We start from the raw sequence: 26,959 nt of genomic DNA, 5'->3' as shown, positions 1-26,959 counted from the left end.
TGTCATTCCTGACAGGTATTTGTTTAATCTGCTCCTCAAGGCCTCCAGTGATGGAGATTCCACACTTCCCCAGGCCCTCTGTTCCCCTGCTTGGCCATCAGTGAGAACTTTCCCTTAATGTTTAACAGAGATGTTTTCCTCTGATTTAAACACATTTCTTGTCCTTCTCAGAGCAGATATGGAGAACAGATCATTGCCTCCCACCTCTGCACCTTCTGCACAGCTTAAGAGTTGTTCAAGTCCTCTCCAGATTAAGGAGACAAAATATTTTGAGGATAAATTCTATCCACAGAAGGACAAAATGAACTAAAATGCACCATAAATTAAAATATCTCTTGGAAGGAACTGCAACCTTTTAATTTCTTGTAGGTTGTCTCACCCTGCCACTGCCATCAAGCCCCCACAGATGATTCCTAACACCCCTTTTCCACCCAGCTGTGCCAGGAGGAAAACCCAAACTTGTATCAAACAGGAATTTATTGCCTCTTCCTCCAGAACTCCTGGATCTCTTTTCCAGCCTGACACCCACGATGGGACAGCCCCAGTGTCACCAGGGCTGGGTTTGGTACCCAAAAGCTGCACAGGGACACCCAGACAGCTCAAGCACAAAGTGATTTCCACAGAAAACTCCCACCTCATCCCAGTCCATCCTCATTTCACTTATTTTAATTCCATTGCTTTGTCTTGAACAGCAAAGGAGCAGCTATTTTTACTGATTTACTCATTTTTGAGCCTTACATTTTAACCCCAGCCAGCCTCTCAGGTTTTGTCCATTATATTTTTTTCTTGCAAGCAAAGCTCAGCCCAGCCTGCCCTCTCCTGGCAGCCAAGCACAGCATCCAACACAAGAACTCTCCCCAAAAGCAAATCCCCAAGATCAAACATGAGAGCAGCTGTTTTTAGAGGGATTTAAGACATGCAGATGTGGCACTGGGGGATGTGGTTTATGGGCCACAGGGCAGTGATGGACTCTGATCTTAAAGCTCTTTTCCAACCCAGTGATTCTGTAACTCAAACACCACTTAAATAGTTGCAGTTTCTTTCAAGTTGCTTTAGGAATTCTTGCCTTGGGAGAAAAATATAAAAATCCAAGTTGCTCTGGTTGCTTTCAAGCTCTATAAAAGCTGCCAAGTACATAAAGGATTTATCCCCATCACTCCTGGTAAAAGCAGGTCACAGAAGGGATGTATAGACACAAAGCCATTTCCTCCAGGCTGGCACAGGGATCCCTCTGGGCTGGAACAGCCCAGGATGAGAAATGAAACAGCACCTGCAGTCCTCACTCTTGATTCCATTGCTGGAGCAGGAAGGTGATGGGGGCAGCAGGGATGGGCTCAGGACACACACACAGGGCTAGAAGTGAAGCACAGCTTCTCTCCCCTCAGCAATTCCATCTGCCACATGAATTTGATATACAATAAAGATTTAAAAGCTTTTTTTTTTATTTTAATGACCACTCGAGAATCATTCATGAACTCCAACACAAAATCTCAGCTGAAGGAACTCGTGCCCAATGCCTTTTCAGAAGATAAAAAAGGTTCCCCACATCCTCCTCTTCCCTTTCAAGAAGTGATTCCTTTATTTGTTGCACACAATCTTTTTTTTAATGTATTTATACATCAAATATATGCAGATTTCACCAGCAATTTATAGGGAATGGTCAAGCACATGGGAAACAAACCCTTGGAGGAACAGGAGCTCCATGGTTTAACTCCAAAAAGCAAACCCACATTGATCAGGGAGAAGAATTTTATTCTCTTCATTATCTGCCATAAAACTGTCCCAGAGCAATGCTCTGAGCCAGTCTGCCACACAGTTCAGATCTTCAGGCATTTTAGGCACCAAGACAAGGAAAGTGAGTTCTAAGTTATCCAGAAAATGAGTAAGAAAATAAGAAGTTGGGAAAGAGAAGAAAACTGTACTTGAGACAACACAAGCTCTAAGCAGCACCTTCACTTCAGAAAATCAGAGATGCCTGAAACATCTTTCAATCTCAGCTCAAGAGTTTCTGCTGCTTCTGAGTGGTTTTGGTTCCTGCTGTCCTTCCTACACACCCAGAATTTGTGCTTCTCCTCCTCTGGTTGGGAGCCTGGGGCATTTCTGGAGCTGTGGCTTCACAGAGGCTCCTCCTCCTCATCCTCCTGGCAGGAGCAGAGCCCTCATTCTCCTTCCCTGGGGCTGCCAAGGGGAGCAGGTTTTGCTCCCTGGGGTGAATATTCTCAGCTCCTGCCAGGATGGATGCTGCTGCTGCTCCTCCTGCCTCGGGGAGGCTGCTTGGGAAGCTCAGGGGGCAGCTGGACCCAGGCCAGGCCCTCGGTGGCTGCCCCCCTGCTCAGCCTCATGCTGCGCCTCACCCTGAGCTCAGTGCTGGCCCTGCTGCTCCTGCAGCCCTGCAGGGACCCTGCCAGAACCTGCTCCAGGCTGTAGGAACAAACTGCAACATCAGCTTCACTGATTTCTAACTTTTCAGCAGGAGGGAAGGGGAAGGAAGTGCTGCTCCTTCTTCTTCTCCTTGCTGGATCAGCTCTGACTGGATCCTCCTGCACAATTTCCATTCCAGCCAGGAGATTTCCTGGCAATCCCTCCTTTTCTAACAAGGAACTGCTTTCTTTTGTTTCTGTTTCACATGGAGCCTCTTCACCTTGCTGGAAATACTCAGATGTATCAAAAGCACTTCCTGCATCTGGCACAGCATTTGAAAACTGTGGGGGATAAAGAAAAGATAATTCTTAATTTTTTTAAAATCTAGGCAAGAGGTAATCCATAAAAACTGGTTTCAAACAGCTGAACTGACTGCTCCTCACCACATCAGTCTCCAAAATCCCAACACCTGACAGGGAATCCTGCAGGCTGGAATCTGTTTCACTGTGAGGCCAAACTCAGATTTCTTGGGAAGCAGAGAATGCTGGAATGATCAAGGTTGGACCTTTAAAGGCCATCCAAGATCATTTTATTCCATCCCAGCTTGCTCAGAGGCTCAGCTGAGCTCTGAATGCTCCTCCCAAGGATGGAGATTCCCTGCCAGGCAGTGTTTTTGTCCAAACTCAGCTCTGTGACCCCCACCCTCCTCCCAGGGATGGAGATTCCCTCCCTGATTTCCCTCCAAGCCCAGCTCTGTGATCCCCAACACCTTCCAGGGATGGTGATTCCCTCCCTGATCTCCCCCAAGCCCAGCTCTGTGACCCCCAACACCTTCCAGGGATGGTGATTCCCTGTCTGCTCCCCAGTTAAATCCCTGGCAGTGTTTTCTCCTCCAAATCCAGCTCTGAATGCTCAACACCTCCCAAGGATGGAGATTCCCTCCTTGATTTCCCTCCAAGCCCAGCTCTGTGATCCCCAACACCTCCTCCCAAGGATGCAGATTCCCTCCCTGATCTCCCCCAAGCCCAGTTCTGTGATCCCCAACACCTCCTCCCAAGGATGGAGATTCCCTCCCTGGCAGTGATTTCCCTCCAAACCCAGCTCTGTGATTCCCAATCCCTCCTCCCAAGGATGCAGATTCCCTCCCTGATCTCCCCCAAGCCCAGTTCTGTGACCTCCAACACCTCCCAAGAATGGAGATTTCCCTCACAGGCAGTGTTTTCCCTCCAAGCCCCACCTCTGAATGCCCAACACCTCCTCCCAAGGATGGAGATTCCCTCCCTGATCTCCCTCCAAAGGCAGTTCTGTGACCCCTAACACCTCCTCCCAAGGATGGAGATTCCCTCCCTGGCAGTGTTTTCCCCCCAAACCCAGCTCTGAGATCCCCAACACCTCCCAAGGATGGAGATTCCCTCCCTGGCAGTGTTTTCCCCCAAACCCAGCTCTGAGATCCCCAACACCTCCTCCCAAGGATAGATATTTCCCTCCCTGATCCCCCCCAAGCCCATCTCTGTGCTCCCAGCCCAGCAGTTACCTGAGCAGTGCCAGCAGCTCCCTGCAGCCTCCCTGGCAGCTCAGAGCCTGCAGCCCAGGGCTCTGGGCCCCCAGCAGCTGCACAGAGCCCCCTGGCACAGATCCTGCCAGCCTGGGGCTCCTGGGGGTGTCCCTGGCCCTGCAGGCACCCCTGGGTGTGGGCTCAGCCAGACCTGCACCCTCTGGAGGACAGCAAACACAGGGTTAATTGGTTAATTGATTCATTGAGTGAGTCACAAAATCTTCTGCTAGTACAAGAAAAGCTTCATGGTATTTTTCTCATATCAACTTTTCCCTTGTACTCTCCCCTTTTTTTCTCTCTTCCTTGCACTCTCCCCTTTTTTGTCTTTCCTTGCATTCTCTCCCCTTTTTTTCTCTTCCTTGCATTCTCTCCCTTTTTTCTTTTTCCTTGCACTCTCCTCCTTTTTTGTTTGTCCTTGCACCCTCTCCTGTTTTTTTCTCTTCCTTGCATTCTCTCCCTTTTGTTTTTCCTTGCACTCTCCCTTTTTTCTTTTTCCTTGCACTCTCCTCCTTTTTTCTTTTTCCTTGCATTCTCTCCCCTTTTTGATTTTTCCTTGCACTCTCTCCTATTTTGTCCTTACACTCTCCCCTTTTTTCCTTGCACTCTTTTTACTCATTTACCTATATAAAAATAACCTAAACAACCACCCAGCAGAAAGCTCTGCACATCCCCAAACACTTCCTGCCCAACTCAGCAGCTTAAATATTATGAAAACCCAAAGGGAAGAGGGGAATTTTTTGTCAGATTTACACTGGAGTCCAACCAAAACTGGATTTATTATTAATTGATTAGATCCTCCAGACTCTGTTACAGAAGTAATTAAAAGTAAAAAAATATTTTTTTTTGTAACTTGAAATAAAGGAACAGAAAGAGCAAAGCAAAACAAAAGTAAAACCCAAATTACCTGTAAGGAGTGGTGAGCTTGGAGATGAGACAAAAGAGAAAAGCTCTGGAATTTCAGGGATGGGGCTGAGGAGGGGTTTCTTAGAAGCCATTTCTCTTTCTCCATATAAACATTTCATGACTTTTTCTTTTTCTTCTCCCAAAGCTTGGGTATTTTGTTTTCTGAAAAGATTGAGGAGGAGAATAAAGCACAGTGAGATTTTCATCATCCTCTGCAATGCTTTTCAATAAGTGATCCCATCACTGGATTTTGATGGATGAAGTGACACACAAAGATCTCTGTACAAAAAAATCCTTCTGGCCCTACAAGGATTCAAAGTCAGTAAGGGAGAGGGATGGGGAAGGAAATGCAGGAAAAACAAGATGGGGATGAAGAAGAAAATATTCAGGCAGCAACAGGAAGATCAAAATAATCCGTAAGATAGGGGAAAGGAGAAAAAGAGAAAAAAGAAGGAAAAAAAAGAAACAAGGGAAAAAAGAAACAAGGGAAAAAAGAAACAAGGGAAAAAAGAAACAAGGAAAAAAAAAAAGGAAAAAAAGAAACAAGGAAAAAAAAGAACAAGGAAAAAAGAAACAAGGAAAAAAAGAAACAAGGAAAAAAAGAAACAAGGGAAAAAAGAAACAAGGGAAAAAAGAAACAAGGGAAAAAAGAAACAAGGGAAAAAAGAAACAAGGAAAAAAAGAAACAAGGGAAAAAAGAAACAAGGGAAAAAAGAAACAAGGGAAAAAAGAAACAAGGGAAAAAAACAAGAAGACAAACCAGAAAAAAACCAAGAAAAAAACAAGAAAACCAAGGAAAAACCAAGAAAAAACAAGAAAAAAACAAGAAAAAACAAGAAAAAAACCAAGAAAAAAACCAAGAAAAAAACCAAGAAAAAAACCAAGAAAAAAACCAAGAAAAAAAACAAGAAAAAACCAAGAAAAAAACCAAGAAAAAACCAAGAAAAAAACCAAGAAAAAAACAAGAAAAAAACAAGAAAAAAACAAGAAAAAACCGAGAAAAAAACAAGAAAAAAAACGAGAAAAAAAACAAGAAAAAAACGAGAAAAAACGAGAAAAAAACGAGAAAAGAGTGGCTGGAACTCACCTTGGTCTTCTTGGAGCAGTTGTGGTTGGATTTTTCTGTCTCTGGATCTTGCTCCTTTTTGGGTTCTCAGTGGCTTTGCCATCCTCAGTGTCTTTGTCACCCTCTGGCTTTGTCACCCTCTGTGGCTGTGGCTCCAGAGCTGCTCCCTTCAGTGTCCTCAGGCGCAGCCTGCCCTGCTGGGAACAGGATTTGGGGTGGTTGGGGACACCCAGCAGAGTGCAAAGGCACAAAAATCAAATGGAATTAATTAATTTAATTAATTTATTTTAATTAATTTATCTCCTCATTGGGGCAAATTCAATATTAGACTCATTTCACACAGTACAATAATGAAAATTTATTTATTTGTGTCCATTTTCATCTCCAGATATTTATTTTTTTTCTATTCCTCTCTTGTTTCCCCTCCCACCAGAGCTGCCCAACACTGAAATCTGAAATCACTTCTTGTACAATCAATTCTGTGCCTTCCAATTCCAGCAACCAAAACTTTTTGTCAGATTATTTGAAAAAGCTCCCAGAAAATTCAATAGAAATTGTCCATTGAAGTATCAGGCTGCATTTGTAATAACTGGGAAATCATTTTCACTGAAAAATCTCATTTCCTCAAGGAGTTATTTCCTTATACCTGGGTATGGAAAATCCTCAGACCTGAGGCTGCAAAAACTTTTTTATGCATCAAGAGGGATAAAAGAAACAATTCTGGCTGAAGAAGTTAAAAAAAAAATTAAATTTTCTCACTGAGGAAACTCACCTTCCTTTTAGTAGGAGTTATCATGTCAGGTTTGTCAGTCTCTGCTACTATAAATTAAAAATAAAAATATTTTAAATCCATTTCAATGCAAGTTAATCACATTTTGAGTAAATTATCTACATAATTTCTGATGTTATACACTCCAGTCAATTTAGTCTTGAATAGAAACTTAATCACCAAACATAGCAAGATAAAAAAATTCTACCTTGCTCTACAAAACAGAGGATTTGGTAAAAATAATTAAAATATCCACAGATAAATATGCACAACCACTTTCAGTTCTTTTGGTGCTGGGTTGCTATTTAAAAATCACCAAAATTACAGTATCAGAATCAAGACTGTAAAAAAAAAATTACTTTAAGCAGTAAAATTTTCAAAGAAAAATATCACAAATTTAAATAACTTTAATAACTGCATTTACTGCAAGGAGCTTCAGAAAAAAAAAAAAATTCAATTAAATGCCAGCATTCAAATTTTAGCACAACTGAAATATTGGTGCTAAACAATTGAAAATAATTATCCCCTGTATTAAAAAATATCAACAGAAAAATAAACCAAAATCCTCAAGTCTCAAATTTCAGGGAGAAAAAGCTTCATTATTACTGATAAAAACACAAATTGGGGTTACCTTCTGCATTTTCAACAGCTGAAGGGGTTTCTGCAGCAGCAGAACCTTCCAGGAGTTCTGGGAGAGGCTCAACACCTTCCTTCAAAGGAAAAATGAGATTTTTTAGCAATAAATGACAGCAGATGTAGATAATGGGGTTTTATTTTGTTCCCTTCAAGAAAACTCCTTTGCTCTGTGTGGCAGAAACACAGCAGTAGAATATAAGAAAAAGGGAATGGAAAAACATTTCAGGTTAAAAACCTAAAAGAGCTGCTTAGAATAATTCAGAGAATAAAGGACAAGCTCACCTCATCCCAGCCAAAATCCAATAATGGACAATTCACAGACAACAGAGAACAAACTCACCTCATCCAACCAAACTTCAGTAATTAACAATTCAGAGAATAAAGAACACACTCACCTCATCCCAGCCAAAATCCAAGAATTGATAATTATCAGGGAATAAAGAAAACATTCACCTCATCCCAGCCCAAATCCAGGAATTGAGAATTCAGATAAAAAAGAACAAACTCACCTCATCCCAGTAAAACTCCAAGAATTGATAGTTATCAGAGAATAAAGAACAAACTCACCTCAATCCAACCAAAATCCAGTAACTGATAATTCAGATAAAAAAGAACAAACTCACCTCATCCCAGCCCAAATCCAATAACTGATAATTCAGATAATAAGAACAAACTCACCTCACCCAGCCCAAATCCAGGAATTGATAATTCACAGGGAATTAAGACCAAACTCACCTCATCCCAGTAAAACTCCAAGAATTGATAATTATCAGGGAATAAAGAACAAACTCACCTCATCCCAGCCAAAATCCAATAATTGATAATTCAGAGAATACAGAACAAACTCACCTCATCCCAGTAAAACTCCAAGAATTAACAATTCAGATAATAAATAACAAACTCACCTCATCCCAGCCCAAATCCAGGAATTGAGAATTATCAAGGAATAAAGAACAAACTCACCTCAATCCAACCAAACTCCAATAATTAACAATTCAGATAATAAAGAACAAACTCACCTCATCCCAGCCCAAATCCAGGAATTGATAATTCACAGATAAAAAAGAACAAACTCACCTCATCCCAGCCCAAATCCAAGAATTGATAATTCACAGATAATAAAGAACAAACTCACCTCAATCCAACCAAATTCCAAGAACTGATAATTATCAGAGAATAAAGAACAAACTCACCTCCTCCCAGCCCAAATCCAATGATTAACAATTCAGATAATAACAAACTCACCTCATACCAGCCCAAATCCAAGAATTGATAATTCACAGGGAATAAAGAACAGACTCACCTCAATCCTACCAAAATCCAATAACTGATAATTCAGAGAATAAAGAACTCACCTCATTCCAGCCCAAATCCAGGAATTGATAATTATCAGAGAATAAAGAACAAACTCACCTCAATCCTACCAAAATCCAGTAACTGACAATTCAGATAAAAAAGAACAAACTCACCTCATCCCATCCAAAATCCAATAATTGAGAATTCAGACAATAAAGAACAAACTCACCTCATCCCAGCCAAAATCCAATAATGGACAATTCACAGACAACAGAGAACAAACTCACCTCAATCCAACCAAACTCCAATAATTAGCAATTCAGGGAATAAAGAACAAACTCACCTCATCCCAGCCCAAATCCAGGAATTGATAATTCAGATAATAACAAACTCACCTCATCCCAGCCCAAATCCAAGAACTGATAATTATCAGGGAATAAAGAACAAACTCACCTCATCCCAACCAAACTCCAATAATGAACAATTCAGAGAATAAAGAACAAACTCACCTCATCCCATCCAAATACAATAATTGATAATTCAGATAACAACAAACTCACCTCCTCCCAGCCCCAGTCCAGCAGGGGCAGGGGTTGCCCAGGGAGCCCCAGGCTGCCCCAGGGGCTCTGGGGAGCACAGCCTGGGGAGGCTCCCCTGCGCAGGGGGGTGTTGGCAGGGAGGCTCTGGTCAAAGATTTCGGGGCTCAGAGCGTCCCCAAATGTCACTTTTTTCTTCTTTGGTGTTCTGGAGCTCTGGCTGGCACTTGTGTCTGTTGGAATGAAATGAATGGACAGCTGAGTGAAGGGGAAGGGGCACAGAGCAGAGGATTTGTAAGGGATTGAAATGTTCTGAAAATCACCCCCAAGCAATCTGTACATGAGGCCAGCCAGGATCCTCACTCTGATTTATGAAAAAATTGAGGAAAAAACAGATTAAAATGACTCCAATGTTCCCCAAGTTTCAGTTGAAAAGGGTAAAACTCCTTTAAAAATCAGGGATTTTATTCTGGTGTTTGAGGCTTTCTGAAGTTTTGGGATTAATTTTTATTTTTTGTAGATATTTCTTTCCTTTCCCATGACATCAGCAGATGCCACAAGGTCATTCAGTGGTGATGAATACCAGTAACTAGGCAAAACCTTAGAATCCCACACAATACTTATTCAGTATTTCTTTTTATCTATTCATATCTATTTATGTTTGTAATAAATAAAATATTTTTAAATACAAAAAAATATTTTGCAATATAAACATTTATTTACATTTCTAATTATATTTATTTTAAAAAATACTTATTTAAAAAAGAAATAAAGGAAGCCAAGGGTTTTTTTTTCTTACAAAGGGAAATCTGACCTGTTTGCAATGGTTCAAAGGTTTTCACACAACTGGAGACTGCAGCAGATTCATCTCCTCTGTCAAAGGCACTGTTGGAGTATTTCTATCAGATTTAGAGATACAGAACAACAAAATTTAATTAAAATATTGCCCTCTAAGCAGCACTTAATAATCAGTCCTTTGTTTAACCAAACCTACTTGTTTGCTGCATGAAGAAAACTCAAAATTCATGGAATGATGGAATGGTTGGGGTGGGAAAGGAGCTTAAAAATGATCCAGTGCCATGGGGACAGCTCCCACTGTGCCAGGGATCCAGGGGCAGCCCCAGCTGCTCTGGGAATTCCATCCCAGCCCCAGAGAGAACAATTCCTGCCCAACACCCCTCCCATCCCTGCCCCAGGTCGGTTTGGAGCCACTCCTGGCACTGCAGACCTTTCTCAAGTCTCAGTTTTTCCTGTCAGCCCTTCACTGGAAGATGCAATTGGGTCACCCCATCAACTCAAAGCTCCCAAAATGACCAAACTGCTTTGGTCAAACATTGCACATGAAAGGTGCAGCTGAAACCCAGCCAGGCTGAAAGCAGTGATAACAGGAGGGGTTTAAACAGTGATAACAGGAGGGGTTCAGGCAGTGACTTTGGGATGGATTCAAGGATTCAAGCAGTGATTTGGGATAGCAGTGGATAACAGGATGGATTTAATCAGAGATATTAGGATGGATTTAAGCAGTGAGTGATAACAGGATGGATTTAAGCAGTGATTTTGGGATGGAGTCAAGGATTCAAGCAGTAATGTTGAGATGGCAGTGAGAGATAACAGGATGGATTTAAGCAATGATGTTAGGATGGATCCAAGCAGTGATTTTGGGATAGCAGTGAGTAACAGGATGGATTTAATCAGAGATATTAGGATGGATTTAAGCAGTGAGTGACAACAGGATGGATTTAAGCAGTGATTTTAGGATGGATTCAAGCAGTGATGTTAGGATGGATTCAAACTATGATGTTGGGATAGCAGTGAGTGATAACAGGATGGATTTTACAAATACAGAGGGTCCCAGCCCATCTTTTGGATGTGCAGATGTATATTGGCCAAGGAAATGAGTGGCTGAGACTGTAACCAATCACCTGTGTGTGCCTGAGAAATTCAAACTCTGTTTCAGGAGAGTTCACAAGAATAAAGTGTTCAATCTTTTGTCACAGGAATCACAGAGTGCTGTGCCAACATTAAAACCAAGCAGGATAAAATCATTTCCAAACCATTCCCAATCCACAGCAATCAATCAGACACCCTTAAAGCATTGAACCAACCTTGGGACTGTCCTGAGCTCCTTCCCTGGGTTTCTTCAGGATGGATCTCAGCAGGGAGCTGCTCTGGGAGAGGTCACAGCTGGGAGTGTTCCTTGTTCCCAGGGGTGTCACAGGGCCTTGGTTGCCCCCCAGCATTCCCAGCCTCTCATTTTCCACACCCTCAGCCTTCCTTGTGCTGGGATCTGAGGCAGCATCACTGCCAGAGCCACTCTGGTCACACCTGGAAACTGCAGAGCAAGCAGAGCTGTGACACTGAAAGCTTGAAGGAAAACTCACAACATTTTAATACTAAAAACATGAGCTATAGAAATGTACACATCTAAACCCATCAGCCTGTAAATTGCTCTTTTTGTACCCCAATACATTTGTTATTTTTAGAAATTTATAAAACATACAAAAAAGTTACCTCAGGTTTCTACTGTGCCTTAAAAGTTGTAGACAAGCTGACAAATGTCAGCTGCAACACTCCCTGACAAATATCCTGGTATTTTCATTTCCTAATGAGAGTTTAACAAAGATTAAAGCAGTGCTGAATCCTCTTACCATGGCTTTTTTCCAGGGTATCTCCAGTTAGAACAGGCTCCAAGGATTTAATGGGATTTTGCTCATAAACCCATTCCTAAAGAAAAAGTTACAGGATTTTTACAACAGCACAAACTATGCAGGGTTTTAATCCCCCACACAAGGATCTGAGTTTTCTCCATCACCCACTATTTCAGCTCAATTTATTTTTCCAAAACACCCAGGGAAATGCTTAATGAATGAAATGCTTAGCAGGATTAGACATGGAAAATGAAGAAATTCTCTGTTTTAACTCAGAGGTTTCTCCCCATTCCAAAGCACCTTTGCAGCAGTGGCAGTCACAGCTGGCTGTGGGGACAAGATGCTGAGCTCCCTCCTGCTGCTCTTGCTCCCATTTTCACTTAAATTTTCCTTCAAAGCAGCTCCTCTGTTGCCCAACATGAACTTTTCATTCCACTGCTCCAGGTTTGGCTCTTTTTTAAAAGGTGTTTTGTCCTGAGCTGCAGCAATTAAAAATAAAACAGAATCCAAACAAATCACAAAGACAAACTTCAGGTTTTTTCAATGAATTCTCTTTTTGTGTTTCTTCATCAAGAGGTGCAAAAAGTCAGGGAATGTTCTAGGCAGGGAAGAGAACACATTTTTTAGATCTACTTTGGAAATAACATTACCAGCCTTCAAGACAAAATAAGTGATTCTTTTCACATAAATGTCATTAAGAACAGCAATAACAGAAGTAAAATGAAAACAATTTCTGTTTCATGGAAAAACATTAATGCTCAGTAAAAAATCCATCAAAGAGTACAAATCTAGGAACTATAACTAAGAAAAGAGTCCCAAAAATACAAGTTTTGACAGAAACCACAATCAGGGTGCATTGAGATGGTTTAAAAACAAAACAAACCTCAAACCAAGCACCAACACCTTCCAATAAAGGAAGATTATTTTGTTTTATAATAGAAATATTTCCAGTTTCATGCTTTTATCCTAAAGGAAGAGCTGATATTTGAGGTAAAGCAGGATATTTAATCTTAAATAATTAATCTAATTAATTTAATCTATTGAACTTACAGGAATCTCCTTCCTTGGAAGGCTCCCCCTCAGCTTCTTGCAGGGATTCAAAGGAGGCTTGGAAAGCATCAATCTTGTCCTTCAGTGACCTCACATTTGCAGGTTTGAAAGGAGAGATCTGCCAAAACAAAATTTGAGCTTTAATGTTGTGTTTGCACTTTGATGTAAAAATCTGGGATTTAATCTGGCTGCAATTGGATCTATACATGGAAAAAAAAGGAATTTTACCCAGAAATCTGGTACATTTTATTGCATTTAATCTGCTCCTCTAGTTTGGAATTTACTTTCTGACAGCCCAGAAACAAAATCAGAACAAATCTGATTAACCAAGTCACTGATGCTTGAAATGAACTTCACTTGGAACCAGCAACTCTTTAATTATCCAAAAACCAAGTGCAGCAAACACAGGAAAATAACAAAAATTAAAATTTATCAGCAAGCTCAACATGGAGAAGAAATTCCAGCCAAGTTTAAACAAAATTTGGAACATTCCCTGATCCATGGTTGTTATCCTGGTTATTTATCCCAGCCTTCCCTGCTCCCAGCATGAGATGGGAATGGAAATCCCATCAGAAATTTGTGAATTCTCACCTGGGTGAAAGCTTCTTTCTGCCTGCTGCTCCTCTGCTGGGCCAGGTACCTGATCAGGGAGTTGTTTTCTGGTGATCCCCTCAAGCCAATGGTTGATCTTCTCCTGAATTTTAGTGAAGCTGGGGAAGTACCTGAAAAGGGGATAAGAGGAGAGGTTAAAAAGAAAAACAAAGCTCAAAAGCACAAAAATGTTTTGTAGTACTTAAAGCTTTAAAATTATAATTTTGAATCCTTTTTAAGGTTGATGAATGCTTATTCTAAGATACAAAATTACCAGCTCAGCCCCAGAAACATCTCTGAACAAATCAAATTAACAATAAAAGCAAATAATCACAAACCAAATCTGCCTTTTTGCTTTTCTGTTTGTCCTGCAACACTTGCAGAATTTGTCTTGTGAAACTCAAGACACTTCATTAACTGAAGGGAAATAAACACAGAGCATTTTAGGATTTAAATGTACAACTGAAGGGTATAATTAAAAATACAGGAATATGTGGGATAGACTATAAAGAAGTCAGGGTGTGCTCCTGGGCATCCTCAAACTCTGATCAGCTCACTCTGCTCTAAATCAGAGCCTTTGGCACCAGGCTGGACAAGCTCCTGTGAGCAGGACAAAAGTCATTTGTCACCCCAGGCTCACCCATGGGTGGTTTGCCAAAACCTTCCTGAGCGATCCCAAACTCAGCACTTAGCACAGCAGCAAAATCAGGTTTGTTCCTCTGTTCAGACAGTCCAAAAACAGGATTGTTCCTCTGTTCAGACAGTCCAAAAACAGGATTGTTCCTCTGTTCAGACAGCCCAAAATCAGATTTTCCTTCCACTTTTTCCCTCTCAGGAGTGGCAAAGTCGTTTCCCAAAGGAGCAGCTGGGCTGCTGGGAAAATCCTTCCTTGTGTGTAAAGGTAAGGGGGGGTCACTGAGCACATCCCCCCTGAGCACCCCAAAACAGCTCCCACCAACCCCCAATTTCTGCTTGGGGTTTTTGGGGCATTTCAGGGCACGTTTTGGTGGCTGGGTCTGGTTCCCATCAGTGAAATTCTCCTTTTTGGATGGTCTGATGATTTTGGATTTGGTCACTCTGCAGCTCTTCTGGTCTCTTGATTGAGGGAGAGAGATCTTTTCCTTCTGCTCAGGACAGCCACTCTTATTTTCTTGAACTTTCAGGGGAGTTTTAGGTCCTCTGAGCATTGTTTGGGATTTATTTGAAGGAACATTCACTCAGCTTTTGCTCCTGTAATTACAGATTCATATTAAAAAGAAAAAAAAGAATTATTACTTGCTAAGAGCAGAGCTCACTACCACACTCCAGCTTGTCCCAAGCCCACATTTATCCTGGACAAGGTGTTTAACAGTGGGGTGGGAAGGGAAATTTATCCCCAAAAAACTGCAGGGAAAGGACACAAGGGGTGGGAACCAGAAAGAAAAACACAGAGTAGTAAAAACCTTCATTATTATTATTATTCAGTGTTTTGCATTATAAACAAACACAGGAGTGGCTCAGGGTAAGGAGCCACAAGGCTGTGATTTCACACTGCCAAATTTCACATTAATATAAAATACAGGTGGAAAAGACATTAATCACAACCACACTGTTTTGCTCCAAGTGTTACCATAAATATCAGCAGTTTAATACTACTTTTAATAACATTAATTAGCAGCAGCAGAAAGAAAAGACAAGTCTTGGAAAGAAATTAGAAGAAACACTAGAAATATATATATATATATTTTTGAAATGCTAGCAGTTTTTAAGCAGAAACTTTAAAAGGCCAATTTCTTTGCTGTTAGTTTGTTGAAGTTAATGAAGTACAACTCAACGTGACTTTGAAATTTTGTTCCTAAAAATACACGTGCTTCCAGAAACAAAATTACCGAATTAAGCTGCTTCAAAACGCAACCTTTTTATTTCTTATTGGGGTTTTTTTTTTGCTTTTTGTGCTCTCAGGCCTTAAGGGAGGGCCACAATCACAGTCAACACATGAGGGAAAAACACCGAATGTGGTGTGTGGCCCATGGGAGCGTTCTCACCCTGGTATCCCCAACATCCTCCTGGGTATCCCTCAAGGGTTTCAATGGTGTGTGCCCACCCTGGGTACCCCCAGACCCTCCCAAATATCCCCCGAGGGTTTCAATGGTGTGTGCCCACCCTGGCTACCCCCAGACCCTCCCAAATATCCCCCAAGGGTTTCAATGGTGTATTCCACCCTCAGCCCGGGTACCCCCAACACCCTCCCCGGTACCCCCAAGGGTTTCCCCCATGTGTGCCCTACCCCGGGCACCTTCACCCCGGGCACCCCCAGACCCTCCCAGGCATCCCCCGAGGGTCTCCCCGGTGTGTTCCACTCTCACCCCGGGTACCCCCACACTCTCTCCGGCACCCCCGAGAGTTTCCCCGGTGTGTGCCCCGCCCTGGGTACCCTCACCCTAGCATCCCCCAAGGGTTTCCCCGGTGTGTTCCACTCTCACCCCGGGTACCCCCGCACCCTCCCCGGTACCCCGAGCTCTTTCCCGGTGTGTACCCGACTCTGGCCACTCTCACCCCGGGTACCCCCACACCCTCCCCGGTACCCCGAGCTCTCCCCATCCCTGCCCAGCCGCCCTCACCTCAGCCCCGCGCCCGTCCCGCCTCACTTTCAAACCGCGCCCCGCCCCTGCCGATCCCTCCGCGCTCATTCCCTTCTCCCATCCCCAGCGCTCATCGCAGCCGCCCCCACGCCGGGCAGCACCGCAGGGAAGGCGGATCATGGGGGTGACCCCTCAGCGCTGCTCTGCCCCGGGGGTGCGCGGGGCTTGGCGGGGACAGGAGGGACTCTTTGAGGCGGCGGAGTGATCGCGGGCCGTTGGGTCGCAGCACCGCTTTAGGACGGCAGAAAAAAATAAAAGCGATTAAATGAATTCATTCAACGGCCCGCGCGCACGTGACGGGCAGCAACCAATCACAGAGGGGTTTTGTAAATATCAGTGCTTCTTCCGGCAGCGATTGGCTGCCTGCATGGCTTTGCCCCGCCTCCTCGCTGCCCATTGGTCGGGCACAACGCGCCGCGCGGCGCTGATTGGCTGTGGGGCCTGCCCGTCAGCGCCCGCCCCTTCCGGGTGTCGGCGCGGCGGCGGGCGCAGCATGAGGCGGGTGACGCTGTTCGTCAACGGCAGCGCCCGCAACGGGAAGGTGAGGCCGGGCCAGGCCGGGCTGGGGCCGCTCCCCGCGGGGCCCTGCCCGGCCCTGCCCTCCCCGCAGCCTCCCGGGCCAGCCGGGCCTGCGCCCGGAGCGGAGCGGAGCGCGGGGTGCCCCCTCAGTCCCTGTGGAGGGAATCGCGACAGGCGGGAGTTGTCGCGGGTGGAGGCGCTTGGTGGCTTTAGGGAGTCGCGTCCGTGACAGGCTCGGCTGTGGGAGGAGTGCTCTGTGGGGGTTGTGTCCCTGCGTGGGGGGTACTCTAGGAATAATCGCGTTTAATTGTTAAAAACCTCGCTGCAATCGCCTCAAGACTGAAAATAGTGATTTTTAGGCCCAAGCAGTGCTTGTTCAGCAGAGGAAAAGGTGCTGGGATGCAGTTCCACGGACAGTCCGTGATGTTGGTGTTGCCATCCGCATTTTGAGTGTAGAGGTTGATGTGGCTGTGCTTTAATGTGTAATTCTATTAATTCTGTCCATGATGCCGCTATTTCCACCCGGAGTACAGGAGTTCGTGTGACTGCATTTCAGCCTTGAGTTCTGCTGAATTGTGCCTGTAATATGATTTTCCCATCCCATTTTCAGCCTTGTAGTTCTGCTGAACTGTGCCTGTAATCTGATTTTCCCATCCCATTTTCAGCCTTGTAGTTCTGCTGAGTTGTGCCTGTGATCCTGATTTTCCTATCCCATCCTCATTCCCATTTTCAGCCTTGTAGTTCTGAATTGTGCCTGTAATCTGATTTTCCCATCCCATCCTCATTCCCATTTTCAGCCTTGAAGTTCTAAACTCTACCTGTGATACTGATTTTCCCATCCCATCCTCATTCCCATTTTCAGCTTTGCAGTTCTGCTAAACTGTGCCTGTGATCCTGATTTTCCCATTCCCATTTTCAGCCTTGCAGTTCTGCTGAATTATAACTGTAATCTGATTTTCCCATCCCATTCCCATTTTCATCCTTGCAGTTCTGCTAAATTCTACCTATGATGCTGATTTTCCCATTACCATTTGTAGCCTTGTAGTTCTAAATTGTGCCTGTAATCTGATTTTCCCATTCCCAATTTCAGCCTTGTAGTTCTGCTAAATTGTGCCTGTAATCTGATTTTCCCATCCCCATTCTGAGTGCAGACAGTTGTCTTGCCTGTCCTTGACTCCTTGATTTTAGGGAGGGAAGTACATTTGGGAGAGGCTTGGAACAGCACAAGTAACAATATCTCTTTAGAGAAATAAATAAGTTACATTCTTCCAGCACCAACATTTACCCTCTCGCTGCTGCTGCAGTGAGTTTTGGTGGGAACTGTGCAGCAGTTTCTGTTTTTTGCTCCTCCTAACAGCCCTGATCAATGTGAAGTGGCAGAATTTGTGGAGCATGGGTTTGTTTTTATTCACAGCCTCCTCCCTTCTCTCCTCCCCCAGGTCGTGGCTGTGTATGGGACTCTCTCAGATTTGCTCTCTGTGGCCAGCAACAAGCTTGGGATCAAAGCCACCAGCGTTTACAACGGGAAAGGGGGGCTCATTGATGACATTGCTTTGATTAGGTGAGGATCAGCCAAAAAAAAAAAAGCAAATCAGGGCTGGGGATTAAGAGACTGACCTGTTAATCCTCCTTATCAATTCCCTAAAAAGATGTGATCATTTCCAGCCAGGATGCCCAAAGGTCCTTTTGTGTCTTTTGAACTTCATTTATTGATTTAGAATTTGATACAAGCTGTGTTTAAGGTCTTTTTGTGTCTTTTGAACTACAAACCATTTATTGATTCAGAATTTGGTACAAGCTGTGTTTGAGGCCTCCTCACCTCCTCCTGTGCAGTGTTTGTGCCATGAAATCCTCACTGTTCCAGTCAGCCCTGGAGTCAGGGGTTTTCTGGAAAGGACACAAAATTCTGTCACTGAAAATCCCAGACTGGGGAGAAAAGCAATTATTTTGTAAGAATTAATTGATTACACAAATGGTCCCTGTCTGGCTGCTGCAGGCTGGTGAAGTCAGTCCATTCCAATGCAGTAGAACCTGCAAAATACAGATAAAAATCAGATCCACAAGTTCCACTGATCATAATTTACCTGAAAGTAATCAGGAGAGGTTCCTCTGTCAATTAGATGAACAATAAATTGTGATTAACCTTGTTTTTCTCTTCCCTCTGCTCCCTCCTGTCTCAGGGATGACGATGTTTTGTTTGTCTGTGAAGGAGAGCCTTTCATTGGTGAGTCTGTAATTCTTTTTATTTAATATATAACTTTTTAATTTTATAACTCTTTATTAAATTTTATTTAACATATAAATTTTAAATTTTGTAACTTTTTATTTCATAGCGTTTATTTTGCTTTCTTAAAAACTAAAGATTTTATTTTGTGGTGTTTTCAGAAGATACCTCCTTGTAATTAAAGAATGTCCAGAATTTTTCCTGTAATTGCTTTGTTTGCTCTCTGCAGATCCTCAGAGTGATGGGAGAGCTCAGGAGGAGCTGACAGGGTCCCACACAGACTGGCTGACTCTCAATGTGGGAGGCAGATATTTCACCACCACCAGGTAAAAAAAACTTTAAAACCTTCATTTCAATCACATAAAACACCTTGCAAAGTTTAACTTACTGTGAAGCAGGAGATCTTTGACTCCTGCAGCTTCCTCTGGTTTTTGTATTTGCCACCACAGTTTTGCAAGAAATTAATTCTGAAACATTTACAGGTGAAGGGAAAATAAAGTTGGGCTGCTTTTGTTTTCTAGGAGCACTTTGGTTAACAAAGAGCCTGACAGTATGTTGGCACACATGTTCAAAGACAAAGGTGAGTACATTGAGATAAACTTTATTAATACATGAGCAAAGTAGGCAAAAGTCACTGTCAAGCTGAGGCTCTTGTTCATAAAATAAAATATCCAAAGTGTGTTCAAGTACCAGAGCAGAACAGAGAATTTTCTTTTATTAACTTTATTTCTCTCTGTTTATCATCTCACCACCTGATGTTGATCATCTCACAAACTGCTCCCATCCATTGTGAGTTGTTTGGGTCTTTTTTTGTTTATTTGATTTGAGGTTTTCATCCCCTTGCATCTTCCTGAGTTTTGTCAGCAGAGCCAATGAACAAACCCTGCACGAGGCAGCCTTGGGGAGACAGACTCACATTTCAGTGCTGCTTTTATCCTAGCCATGATTCTTCTTTTATGTGCTAAAAGTTCAGTTATTCAGAGCAGGAACAAATTCATTTTGAGCTGATATTTTCCCCCCACTCCTCTTTTCCTTCCTTCTTTCTCCAAAGTGGAATGTTTGCTATTCCAGTCCCCTTTGGTAATGAAAAAAACTCTGAAAACTGAAGCAAATGCTCTTCTATCACTACATCAAAAGTAATTTAATATATATATATGTTGTGGAAACAGATGCTTGGGGGAATAAGCAAGATCCTAGAGGAGCTTTCCTCATTGACCGCAGTCCTGAGTATTTTGAGCCCATTTTGAACTATTTGCGTCACGGACAGCTCATTGTAAATGATGGCATTAATTTGCTAGGTAGGTATTACCTGTCTGACATCTCCTAAATTCTTCCTCCTTGGAATTAGAGCTTTGCCCTCAGGTGCCTGTGGTGAAGCCAGGGGCAGCTTTGTGTGCTCATCCCCGTGGTTGGGAGTTTTCCTTTTGGTGGATTTATTCTCAGCAGTGCAGCTCCATGTGCTTGCTTTAATGAGGATAGGCTGGTTATTTCTCTTTGGAGCATTCCAAATCCATACTGGGTCAATAGCTGCAATTCTGGAGTTGATCTCTTTAACTTAGTGCTGCTGTTGGAAATGTTATGTTTTTCCTTTTAGCTGCAAGCAAACTTTTCCTTTCTCCTTAGTTACTGAGAGTGTGTCTGTTTGTGTGTTCTTAGTAAGGGGAGAGGAGAGTGCTGCTCTCTGGATCAGAATTCCAGTGTTTGCATGTATGTGTGTTCTTCTGTAAGGGGAGAGAAGGGTGCTGCTAAATGTGTGTGTGTCCTTCAGTAAGAGGAGAGGAGAATGCTGCTGTCTGGATCAGAATTCCAGTTACTGAGAGTGTGTGTGTTCTGTAAGGAGAAGGGTGCTGCTGTGTGGATCAGAATTCCAGTTACTGAGTGTGTGTGTTCTGTAAGGGAAGAGGAGGATGCTGCTGTGTGGATCAGAATTCCAGTTACTGAGTGTGTGTTCTCAATAAGGGGAGAGAAGGGTGCTGCTGTGTGGATCAGAATTCCAGTTAATGTGTGTGTGTGTGTTCTGTAGGGGGAGAGAAGGGTGCTGCTCTCTGGATCAGAATTCCAGTTACTGAGTGTGTGTGTTCTCCAGTAAGGGGAAGAGGAGGGAGCTGCTGTCTGGATCAGAATCCCAGTTACTAAATGTGTGTGTGTTCTTCAGTAAGAGGAGAGAAGGGTGCTGCTCTCTGGTTCAGAATTCCAGTTACTGAGAGTGTGTGTGTTCTGTAAGGAGAAGGGTGCTGCTGTGTGGATCAGAATTCCAGTTACTGAATGTGTGTGTTCTGTAAGGAAAGAGGAGGATACTGCTCTCTGGATCAGAATTCCAGTTACTAAATGTGTGTGTGTGTTCTCCAGTAAGGGAAGAGAAGGATGCTGCTCTCTGGATCAGAATTCCAGTGTTTGCATATTGTGTGTGTGTTCTGTAAGGGGAGATGAGGGTGCTGCTCTCTGGATCAGAATCCCAATTTCTAAATGTGTGTGTGTGTTCTCAGTAAGGGGAGAGAAGGGTGCTGCTGTGTGGATCAGAATTCCAGTTACTAAATGTGTGTGTGTTCTGTAGGGGGAGAGGAGGGTGCTGCTCTCTGGATCAGAATTCCAGTTATTAAATGTGTGTGTGTTCTTCAGTAAGAGGAGAGAAGGGTGCTGCTCTCTGGATCAGAATTCCAGTTACTGAGTGTGTGTGTGTTCTCCAGTAAGAAGAGAGGAGGGTGCTGCTGTGTGGATCAGAATTCCAGTTACTGAGTGTTTGTATTGTCCTGTAAGGGGAGGGAAGGGTGCTGCTGTGTGAATCAGAATTCTAGTTAATGTGTGTGTGTGTGTGTGTGTGTGTGTGTGTTCTGTAAGGAGAGAGGAGGGTGCTGCTGTGTGGATCAGAATTCCAGTTACTAAATGTGTGTGTGTGTGTGTGTGTGTGTATGTTCTGTAAGGGAAGAGGAGGATGCTGCTCTCTGGATCAGAGTTCCAGTTACTGAATGTGTGTTCTCAGTAAGGGAAGAGGAGGGTGCTGCTCTCTGGATCAGAGTTCCAGTTACTGAGTGTGTGTATCTCAGTGAGGGAAGAGGAGGGTGCTGCTCTCTGGATCAGAATTCCCTGCAATAACCAGCACTGTTTGCTTGCAGGGGTTTTGGAAGAAGCCAGGTTTTTTGGGATCGACTCCCTCATTGAACACCTGGAGGTTGCTATTAAGGTACCTTGCTGTCTGTGACCCCTGGGTGCTGCTGTCCCAGGGACTGTGGCACTCAGAGCTGTCCCTGTTCATGTCCCCAGAACTCCCAGCCAGCTGAGGATCACTCTCCCATCTCAAGGAAGGAATTTGTGAGATTCCTGCTGGCAACGCCCACCAAGTCCGAGCTGCGCTGTCAGGTCAGGGAGCTCAGCTTTGTCTTTGCAGCCAAACTCCAACTTCCTAACTCCTCATCCAACCCTGCCCTCTCTCAGGGTAAAACCACAGCTTGTTTTAAGGAAACAGCCAAATCTTGAGAGCTTTGCATTTCCTTTTCATGGTGTTGTGTAATAGAAGAAATGATCTTGTGAGTTCTTATGGAATGGTTTGGGGTTGGAAGGGCCTCGAGGATAATCTGGTTCCAGTCTGCTGTGGGCAGGGAAACCTCCCACTGTGCCAGGGTGATCCAGCCTGGCCTTGGGCACTCCAGGCATCCAGGGGCAGCCCCAGCAAATCTGGGAATTCCATCCCATCCCTCCCCACCCTCATTCCATCCCCAATCCCATTTCAATCTCCCCTTTCCCATGGGAAGCCATTCCCTGGGTCCTGTCCCTCCATCCCTGCCGAGCCAATCCCCAGAGCCCAGGGGGAAGGAATTCATCCTAATTCAAACCCAAATTATTTATTTCTTCCCAAGCTAAACCTCCTCTCTTGTCAGTTTAAACCCATTCCCCTTTTCCCTGTCACTCCAGGCCCTTCCCAGTATCCCATCCAAACCTGATCCCCTTGTCCTGGCGCTCTGTGTCCATATAAAAAATCCTCTCCAATCTTTTTATCACCCCTGGCAGTGTTTCAGTACAGATTTATATTTATGTTCCTTTGAATTCTTTTGTGTCCAGACCTCTCTCTTACCTTCTGTGACCATCCTGGGGGTGTTCACTGCCTTTTCCAGGGTCTGAATTTCAGTGGGGCCGACCTTTCCCGCCTGGATCTTCGCTACATCAACTTCAAGATGGCAAATCTGAGCCGCTGCAACCTGGCCCATGCCAACCTGTGCTGTGCCAACCTGGAGAGAGCTGACCTGTCTGGATCTGTGCTGGATGTAAGGAATCCACACTCTGCCCTGCTCTTGTCTCAAGAAACAGAAATTGGAACAACAACAACAAAAAAAATGAATTTCCTGCTGTTATCTATGATTGTTCCACTCCCAGTGCTTCCACACTTCTCACAGTGCCAGGGGGGTTGTGCAGTGCAGGATTTAATTCTCTGTTCTGCTGCTTTTTGGGGTTTTCTGTTCCCACCCTCACATCATGCTGTCTCTGCAGTGTGCCAACCTGCAGGGGGTGAAGATGCTGTGTTCCAACGCAGAGGGAGCATCCCTGAAAGGCTGCAACTTTGAAGATCCATCAGGCCTTAAAGCTAATTTGGAAGGTGAGTTTTTGCCTCTTCAATATGCCCTGTGCCTGTACACTCATGTGACAAAAATTCAGCTGTGTTTGTGCACTCCATGGGAAGAGCCACAGCTCTGGGCTGGTTTTGCCAAATCATGAAATTCCCAGTTCTGCCTTGAGCTCTCCCAGTTTACCCAGCTCTTGGGAAGCAGCCCCTGGAGCTGCAGAATTTCTGGCTGATTTCTGGAGCTGCATCATTTCTGGATGGTTTTTCCTTCTGGAGCTGCAGCATTTTTGGCTGATTTCCCTTCTAGGGCTGCAGCATTTCTGGCTGATTTCTCTCTTGAAGCTGCAGCATTTCTGGCTGATCTCCCTCCTGGAGCTGTGTTACTGTATGTGGTTTTGAGTGATGAAAACAAACAGTAACATGGTGATTTTTTTACATGAGTAAGAAAGAGTATTTATTGAAGGAAATTATGGATTTCAATAGTGTACATTGTGGAAAACAATTCAGAGAAAGTTTATTGGACAGAACAGAAGATACTTTTTTAGAAACACACTTTGTGAGTAGAATTATGTATACTGCAGGTGTTAAAATTCTTGGTTTGGGTTTTTTATTTTTGAGAAGCTTGAAAGCAAAGTTCCAGCAGCCTTGAGAAACTGGGGCTGCTTTCTTGCTTTTCAGGCCAGCAGAGGGGCAGCATTTCTGGGTGGTTTTCCCTCCAGAAGCTGCAGCATTTTTGGCTGATTTCCCTCCTAGAGCTGCAGCATTTTTGGCTGATTTCCCTCCTAGAGCTGCAGAATTTCTAGGTGGTTTCACTCCTAGAGCTGCAGCATTTCTGGCTGATTTCTCTCTTGAAGCTGCAGCATTTCTGACTGATTTCCCTCCCTGTGGGGTGTTTCAGGTGCCAACCTGAAGGGTGTGGACATGGAGGGCAGTCAGATGACCGGGATTAACCTGAGAGTGGCCACGCTGAAAAACGCCAAACTAAAAAACTGCAACCTCAGAGGAGCCACGCTGGCAGGGACTGACCTGGAGGTGAGGGAGCACTCATTTCCCATCCACATATATATAAATATATATTTGTGTACAAAAAAATGTAATTTGGGGGGTTGCTGGCTTTTCTCTAGCTGCAAAGTTAAAGTTCTGAACAGTTCTGTCTCAATTCAATTAACAGTGATTTTCATCTCCCCCTTCAGAATTGTGATCTGTCAGGTTGTGACCTGCAAGAAGCAAATTTGAGAGGATCCAACGTGAAAGGAGCCATCTTTGAGGAGATGCTGACACCCCTGCACATGTCCCAGAGTGTCAGATAGGGGCCAGAGCTCGCTGAAGAGGAAGGAATCCAAACATTCATCGTGACTTTCTTCACCTCCTCCCCCTCCTGAGTTCAAGTTCTGGTTATTAGCCACCTTCCATTTGCAGTAGTGCCTAGGTAAACTCTTCTGGATCACTTTTGGGGAGGGAATTTTTGTTTTCAGAGGTACCAAGAGAGAGTTTGTACCTCTGTGAGCAGAGTGAGGAAACCAGAGAAGTGTGGCTGGTGTGGGGAGGGGGAAAGGATTCAGTGGTTTCATTGTTTAGCATTGCCTCACTTTGGAATGCATTTTAATTTATAAAGCACAATATATGCAATTCTATTTATTAAATCTGTAGCTGCAATATGAATAGAAAATGTTACTCCTGTACAGTAGCAACCAAGTTGAGGTTTACAGGTGTTTATTATCTGTGTCCATGCCAGGGGGGCTCAGTGTCCCCAGGGGTGCTCAGCTCTCTGCTGGGGTGGAAGCTGATGGCAACATCCCTGCTCAGAAATTGGCTGGATTTAATTAATCCTCTCCAAATGGAGTGTGGAGGTGCACTGGCAGTCACAGCTGGTTTCACATCCTGCCCACTCCAGGCTGGAGTTCCTGCAGAGTTTTCAGCCCTGGTGGAGCTGTCAGCAAAGCAGAGAGAGCCCAGCTGGACTCCACCCTCCCCTCCTGAGCTCAGCTTCCCCTCCTGTACTATGCAAAGACTCCCTGAAAGCTGTCATCCTTTTCCCAGCTGCATCTCCCTGTTGGTTTGGGCACTTCAGGGTGGCTGGAAAAGCATTTTACCTGGGGCCAGGTGCCCTCCATGCCCTCCCAAACCTGCTGAGAGCAGCTGGAGCTGCTGTTTTGGGGGGAATTGTGCAGGGCAGAGACCTCAGCACCCCTGGATGTGCTTCCCTGTAGGATCCACAGAGTTCTCAGCTCACACCAACCTTTATTTTACACACAATCAAAAAGCACATGAAGAAACTATACCAAAAAAAAAAAAAAAAAAGAAAAAAGCAAAGAAAAAAGGTGCATCAAGAACTTACCTCAGATGCTTCAACCACCCCAAAGTTCAAACTAACCTTGAATTTAAGGAAAGCAAGCTGTTACTGTAGAAATAGGAGGAATAAGAACCAGTGGAGCCCAGCTGGAGTCCCACAGGAGCTGGAGCTCCTCAGTCCTTCAGGGGTTTTTGTCTCTCCCTTGCAGTGCAATTTCTGTCATCTTGTCTCAGTTATTGTTACAAAAATACAAAAATGCTGCTTTGCCACCAGTCTGGGAGGGTCAGTGCTGATGGTTTTTTTTTGGGAATTGCAGGATCAGTGCTGATGGTTTTTTTTTGAGGGAATTCCAGGATCAGTGCTGATCACTTGGGGGAATTGCAGGATTCTCCTATCAGTCTGGGAGGGTCAGTGCTGATATTTTTTTTGGGAATTGCAGGATCAGTGCTGATGTTTTTTTGGGAATTGCAGGATCAGTGCTGATCACTTGGGGGAATTGCAGGATTCTCCTGTCAGTCTGGGAGGGTCAGTGCTGATGTTTTTTGGGAGAATTGCAGGATTCTCCCTCCTTCCCAAGTTACTTAGACTCAGGAGAGTGATGTGAACTTGCAAGGCTCCAAATCCCAGAGCCACAGGGGTGATAATTTGGATTATTTCCTGCAGCTCCCTCTGGATCAGGCTCTAGGACAACACTATTTCCACTCTCCTTGGAGAAATGAGCTGTAAATTCCAGGGAAATATTCCAGTGGGACTTTGGAGTCCTTTCTCCCACCTCATGGCTTTCAGTGGGAATGTTGTGTCTGTTGCAGTAGAAGATTCCTAGGGCTAGAGAAACAAATGAATTATTTTTCTTTATCATATTTTGTAGCTGGCAGAAGTAAAAACTATTGTATGGGAAAAAAAAATAATTATATATATATCTCTATTTTCATAATCACTGTGTATAAAATCTCTTTGAACTTTCACTGAAGCACTATGGAATAATCACAGCATGTGGCACCATCATTCACAGCTGGATTTTTAGGTACCTCTTTTGCCAGGACAGAGCTGTGCACAATTTGCAGGTTCCTGCTTATTTTAAGTTGCATTAATAAAAAGTGTGAAAGAGAAAAGTGGTTTGGTTGTCTTCATTTGAATAAAAAACCCAAATTTAATTGTGTGAGAATAACAAGGATTTTTTGGGGGTTTTAAACATAAAATACCTGCTGGAAAAACAACTGTGCTGTGGGAGTTCTCATCCATTAATTGGGAGAATTTGCATGGAGTTGGTTTTGGTTTGTTATTCCTCTCTGACACTTCTCACCCTTCATATTTGCTTAGTAAAATACTTGGAGGC

At 43.8% G+C, this 26,959-nt stretch overlaps 2 protein-coding genes across 3 annotated transcripts; one reads left to right on the top strand and one right to left on the bottom strand.

Annotated features, from left to right (window-relative positions):
• Nucleotides 1-1,631: 1,631 nt before the first annotated feature.
• Nucleotides 1,632-14,126, bottom strand: CDCA2 (cell division cycle associated 2). The gene is given in 13 exon segments (XM_033081077.1): nucleotides 1,632-2,054; nucleotides 2,057-2,239; nucleotides 2,241-2,702; nucleotides 3,896-3,922; nucleotides 3,967-4,076; nucleotides 4,821-4,981; nucleotides 5,907-6,082; nucleotides 9,195-9,355; nucleotides 9,937-10,021; nucleotides 12,071-12,249; nucleotides 12,821-12,938; nucleotides 13,412-13,542; nucleotides 14,052-14,126. Coding segments are annotated over 13 exon segments (1,899 nt in total). The 5' UTR covers nucleotides 14,056-14,126; the 3' UTR covers nucleotides 1,632-1,952.
• Nucleotides 14,127-16,491: 2,365 nt separating this feature from the next.
• On the top strand, nucleotides 16,492-26,007 carry KCTD9 (potassium channel tetramerization domain containing 9). Of its 2 annotated transcripts, XM_033081333.2 has the most exons (12): nucleotides 16,492-16,573; nucleotides 17,991-18,112; nucleotides 18,732-18,775; nucleotides 19,005-19,101; nucleotides 19,297-19,355; nucleotides 19,945-20,073; nucleotides 21,889-21,956; nucleotides 22,037-22,132; nucleotides 22,885-23,034; nucleotides 23,258-23,363; nucleotides 24,229-24,362; nucleotides 24,524-26,007. In XM_033081333.2, exons 1-12 carry the CDS (start codon nucleotides 16,526-16,528, stop codon nucleotides 24,638-24,640), a joined length of 1,170 nt encoding a protein of 389 aa, XP_032937224.1. In that variant the 5' UTR covers nucleotides 16,492-16,525; the 3' UTR covers nucleotides 24,641-26,007. The 2 variants fall into 2 exon arrangements, with proteins under 2 accessions (XP_032937224.1, XP_032937226.1); XM_033081335.2 differs by lacking the exon at nucleotides 19,945-20,073.
• The last annotated feature ends 952 nt before the right edge of the window (nucleotides 26,008-26,959 follow it).

Source organism: Catharus ustulatus, chromosome 27 (genome assembly GCF_009819885.2).
Source record: "Catharus ustulatus isolate bCatUst1 chromosome 27, bCatUst1.pri.v2, whole genome shotgun sequence".
Taxonomy (NCBI): Eukaryota; Metazoa; Chordata; class Aves; order Passeriformes; family Turdidae; genus Catharus; species Catharus ustulatus.
This window is presented reverse-complemented; position numbering and strand designations above follow the sequence as displayed.

Bases quoted from the DNA above. Each gene is read 5' to 3' on its own strand.
- KCTD9 (XM_033081333.2), top strand. From the start codon at position 16,526: ATGAGGCGGGTGACGCTGTTCGTCAACGGCAGCGCCCGCAACGGGAAG. The intron at 16,574-17,990 runs GTGAGGCCGGGC...CTCCTCCCCCAG, and splicing joins GCAGCGCCCGCAACGGGAAG to GTCGTGGCTGTGTATGGGAC. The intron at 19,102-19,296 runs GTAAAAAAAACT...TTTGTTTTCTAG, and splicing joins AGATATTTCACCACCACCAG to GAGCACTTTGGTTAACAAAG.